Source organism: Physeter macrocephalus, chromosome 19 (genome assembly GCF_002837175.3).
Source record: "Physeter macrocephalus isolate SW-GA chromosome 19, ASM283717v5, whole genome shotgun sequence".
Classification (NCBI taxonomy): Eukaryota; Metazoa; Chordata; class Mammalia; order Artiodactyla; family Physeteridae; genus Physeter; species Physeter macrocephalus.
In genome coordinates, this window is record NC_041232.1 from 14,905,189 (window position 1) to 14,910,142 (window position 4,954).

Sequence of the window (4,954 nt, forward strand, 5' to 3'; positions counted from 1 at the left end):
CTCCCTTTCCAGTTTTGGACTGGGGGTTAGTTAAGTCCCTTTCTGCCCCTTCAGCAGGACGAGCAAGTGTGGCAGGATCTATTTTGCAGGACTTGTCAGCTCTGGGGAATGGCAAGCGGACTCGTGTTTCATCCACCAGCCAGCAGCGTGGGGATCGAGAGGATGAGTGGCAGGTGGGAGTTCCTTCTCCTTTCCAGCCCTCTCCCATCCCTGGGATTAGCAGCCCCTCTTCTAAGCTGTGGCTGAGGTGACTCTGAGGACAGCGGATGGTATGGGATTTTCATTTCATTTTTTCACCAAGGCTGGGATGAGTCTAGGTCTTTCCATCCTGGCATGGAGCCCAGGGAGAAACACAGGGTGAGACTGGAGAGTAACGAGGCATCCCAAGTGCCAGCTCCTCTAAGAAGATGTTCCTGATGCCCAAGATCATCAGATCATTTTCTTCCTCTTGGCATCAGCATTTGAACCTGAGGTACCACCAGGTCTAACATTAGGGTGCTAGATAGAGTCTGGTGTCGTGGCTGAGCCATGGGTGTGGCCGAGCCATGGGTGTGGCCAATGGGGTGGAGCCAATCCAGGGGTGTGGCCAATCCAGGGGTGGAGCTGAGCTAGGGGTGTGGCCAATCCAGAGGTGAAGCTGAGCCAGGGAGCAGCCTGTAAGCAAACAAAAAAAGGCCCTTCTTTTTGATGCCTTTCTCTCTGCATCTCACCGCCTGACCACTGACGTGTCTATCGTGTATTTCACACGGCCTCCTCCACCGTTTTCTCATTTGAGTCTTAACAACTATCCTGTCAACATATTTCTTTCAAAAACTGTTGACGAGATGCCATTCCGGGAGAATGTGCTCGTTCCTGCCTCACCCCGGGTTATGGTGACGTGTCTGCCCCTGGAATTGCCTCCCCCCGCTTACAGCCCTGATCCCCACCACCACGGTACTGTCATGGTCTGTTAACTGTCTATCCCTCCACTAGACCTCGAGCTCCCCAAGGCTGAAAGCCTTACGTCGTGTTCAGTGCTGCAGCCCTGGTACAGATATTCTCTATAAATACTAGTGGAAAAAAACCAGGAATGAGTGAACTCTCTGCTGGTCACAGAGGCCTCGTGCAAAGAAAGCTCTCAGCAGAGGTGTCAAAAGAACACAAAATGCTGGGGTTAATTAGCTTGTAGATTCATCACTTAATCATTCAGGGCCTCAGTTTCCCTATCTGTCAAATGGACATGACCACACTTGTGCTACTTACCCCACTGAGTTTGTGAACAGATTGTGAGGATAATGAGATAAAATGTGGAAAGTTAACTTCGTATAAGGGATGACTTAGTAGATGCAAATCTTCCTCCTGAAAAGGGCAGGTGTACTCCTAGAGAGGTTGTCCCGGGCACCCAACAGGGCTGGAGCCCTGGACTGACCTATGCTTCAGCAGAAAGTGAGCATCTCTGACTTCAGCCTGCAATCTTGCCTTCTGGGTGGGGAGATCCAAAATTAGGACAAGCATTTGTCTTAATATTGATACCATTTACTGAGCGGTTATTATGTGCCAGGCCCTTTGCTTAGCACTTTGATATATTATCTCATTTAATCCTCATGGCCACCCTATGAGTAGTCAGAAATATCTGATGAGAAAATTGAGTCTCAGAGAGGTTAAGTAACTTCCTCAAGGTTGCAAAGCTTTACTAGCTGGGATTGGAATACAGGTCAGTCTGACTCCAAAGCCCTGGCTTTTAACCAGTAGGTGTTAATTTTATAAGAGCCACGTGAATAAGAAGCAGACGTCTCAGTTCCTTGCCACATCGAGGTTCAGCCTGGCAGAGGAGAGAAGAGCATGGTGATATAGGAGCTGGGGCAAAACACCCTGCCCAGCCTTTCCCCATGCTGGGGCCAGAGCCCCAAGCCCTCCCTGTGCTGGGAGGTGGGCCCCGGTGTAGCCAGGAATCCAGCCTACCTGTGCTTGATGGAGTTGCCGAGGTCTCTGCGAGGGATCTGTGGGGACCAGCGTGGCACTGACAGTGTGTCTGCAGGGAGAGAAGAGAGGAGGAGAAGGTCCTGTTACACAGAGAATCGGAAGTGGGGGTGGGCTCCCACCAAGCCCCAGAACGAAGAGGGAGGCTCGCTGGCCTCCGGAAGGACACTGGCCGCCATCACCTGCTAAACCAAAGCCAAATGGAAAACTGGTTTAGCTTGTGTTACCTTAACTCACGCAAGGTCCCCCGGGTGGGGCAGTGCCTGGAAAAAAACCAGCTGGGGGAAGAATAAAACTGCGCATGGCTCCCATTTACCAAGTGCTTACCGTGCGCCAGGCATGTGCCATGTGACTCACGTGCCTTAGCTCGTTACATCCTTAAAACAAGGTTCAGGGTTGTTAGCATCCCAACCTTACAGGTGAGGAAGCTGAGGCTCGGAGAGAGGAAGTCAGGTGCTCAAGATCATATACCTTGTAGACCACACAGCGGCTGTGAATCCAGGCTTAAGGGACCTAGAACACGTGCCAGTGTATGCAAAGTTCTAACTCAGCAGATTCCAAATGCCAGTCATACAAGTATCACTTTCCTAATTTTTGTCGTGCCCCTGTACAACCCATAAAATTATCTACTTAATATTTTAGGTTGACTTATTTGTTTGTTTAAACACATTTATTCTCAAAGCAACTCTATATGGAAAACCAATATCACTTTCTGTATATTATAAGTAACTATTTAAAATATGTCTAACTAGGTACCACCTAAACTCATGCTGGAATAAGTGGATGGATTGATGAATGGGTGGATGAGTGGGTAGATGGATGGGTAGGTGGGTGGATGGGTGGGTGAACGGATGGATAGATGAATGTCTGGATAGGTGCATGGATGGACGGATGAGTCAGTAGATGGACAGATGGGGAGGTGGGTGGATGGACTGGTAGGTGGGTAGATGGATGGATGGATGAATGTTTGAATAGGTGGGTGGATGAATGGTTGGATAGGTGGATGGATGGACAGATGAGTTTCAAGGTGGACATATGGGTAGGTGGATGGATGGATTGGTAGGTGGGTGGATGGATGGATGGATGAATGTTTGGATAGGTGGGTGGATGAATGGTTTGACAGGTGGGTGGGTGGACAGATGAGTTTCAAGGTGGACATATGGGTAGGCGGATGGATGGACTGGTAGGTGGATGGATGGATGGATGGATGGACAGCTAGATGAATGGATAAATTGGTGGGTGAATGGGAATGAGGAAGAAACAATAAATCACACAGACTTCAGGCTGGGTACCTATGCCCATCTGGTCTTTTCTTTCATGCCTCAGGCTACACCCCAGCGACCCACACTATCACTCCACCACTGACTGAGTTCCAGGACTTCTTCCACAGCCTCTGGGCACCAGCCCCCACCTTCACTCCACTGCCTGGCTGCCCGCATCACCCTCCTCGCAGACCTCACAGGCCCCAGAGAGGTGTGAAACAACAGCAGCAATGAACCGGTGCGGCCTGTGAAACCTCCACCAGCTAGGGGAGAGAAGAAGGAAGTGGCTGACCCACACGCCAGCTCTCATTTCTCAGGCCAGATGGATGGAGCCAGCTCCCTGTCCTCAGAGCTGCAAATGCACGCCTCAGCTTTCACAGCAGTTGGTATGGAGTGGCACGCTCACTGGGGAGCTGGGCAGGTCTGAACCGACCAGGGAGCACTTAACCCTAACCCATTCACTCCTCTCTTCTGTCTAGTGACACTGTCAACAGCCATCTGAAAGCTGTTTCCAGAAACCCCGATTCTGCCCTTGTAAAGCTGGGACCATTTCTGGAAGAGCTAATGATTTCCCAAGCCCCAAAGGCCAGAGAAAGAGGGAGACAGCGTGATATATCACTCAGAATCAGAGCCAGTGGAATTTCCTCTAGTTTAACTAAAAACTAAATGTCATCAAGTCCAAGCCCATTTTATTACTTGTTTTGGCTTCTGAGAGAAGCAAAAAAGACAAGAAAGAAAAACAATTTTAAAAGAGAGAGAGCGAGCGAGCAGGGGACTGAAGTCAGGTTTGGAAGGAAGGATGCTGCTACCTGCTAAGTCCTTAAAATGCTTTCTCCAGTGCCAGAGATGGGCAGAGGTGGAATGGCCATGCTGGAGAGGAAGGGTTAGCTCAGATACACAGCCTCCGCGTGGGGAATCTACAAAGTGAGGAGCGCCAAAGGCGTTTCATCTCATGGGACGTTAGTAGTGGCCGTCTAGAAAAGTGTGTTGAGAAGGATTCTGAGGCTCAAGAGAAAAGAGCATTGAGACTGATTAGTAACGTCTGCCATGGGTGAAGAATAAGGCAGTACCAACAAGTCTCCATATTTTTGCCACTCCTACAAGGACAGGGACCACATCTTCATCTTTGCATCACTGCCTCATAAAACAGCAAGCACCTGGGACAAAGTTAAGTACGTAACACATGTTTGCTGAATCTGAGATTATTATCATAGAAACAGTGGATTTACTGAGCACTGCATATGTGGTAGGCATAATTCTGTGCAGTTTATACACAGAAGCTTTGCCTCTGTGCACTCGGTGTTCTCATTATTCCCACTGCACAAGGGCAGACACAGGAGCTCAAAGAGGTGCAGTGACCAGCTAAAGGTCACACAGCCGGGCACTGGTAGATCCTCAAGGAGTAACTGTGCAGTTAGTTGTTCGCGAGCCTTCCAAAAGCCCCTACATCAGCATCTTCAAGCAGGGGCACTTTTGCCCGGGGGGACATTGGCATTGTTTGGAGATACTGCCAAATAACTGGGGCGGTGGTGTGGGGACGCTACTGGCATCGAATGTGTAGAGACCAGGGATGCTGCTCAACATCCTACAATACACAAGACAGCTCCCCACATCAAAGAACTAACTAGGGCTTCCCCGGCGGCGCAGTGGTTGCGCGTCCGCCTGCCGATGCAGGGGACGCGGGTTCGCGCCCCGGTCCGGGAGGATCCCACGTGCCGCGGAGCGGCTGGGCC

The 4,954-nt window shown here is 50.3% G+C and overlaps 1 protein-coding gene across 1 annotated transcript in view; it reads right to left on the reverse strand.

Annotated features, from left to right (window-relative positions):
• Positions 1 to 4,954, reverse strand: part of KSR2 (kinase suppressor of ras 2) — a 414,563-nt gene that overhangs the window by 109,892 nt on the left and 299,717 nt on the right. The window contains exon 6 of the mRNA XM_055080456.1: positions 1,942 to 2,011. Coding sequence (XP_054936431.1) covers positions 1,942 to 2,011 — 70 coding nt within the window. The remainder of the gene's footprint in view (positions 1 to 1,941; positions 2,012 to 4,954) is intronic.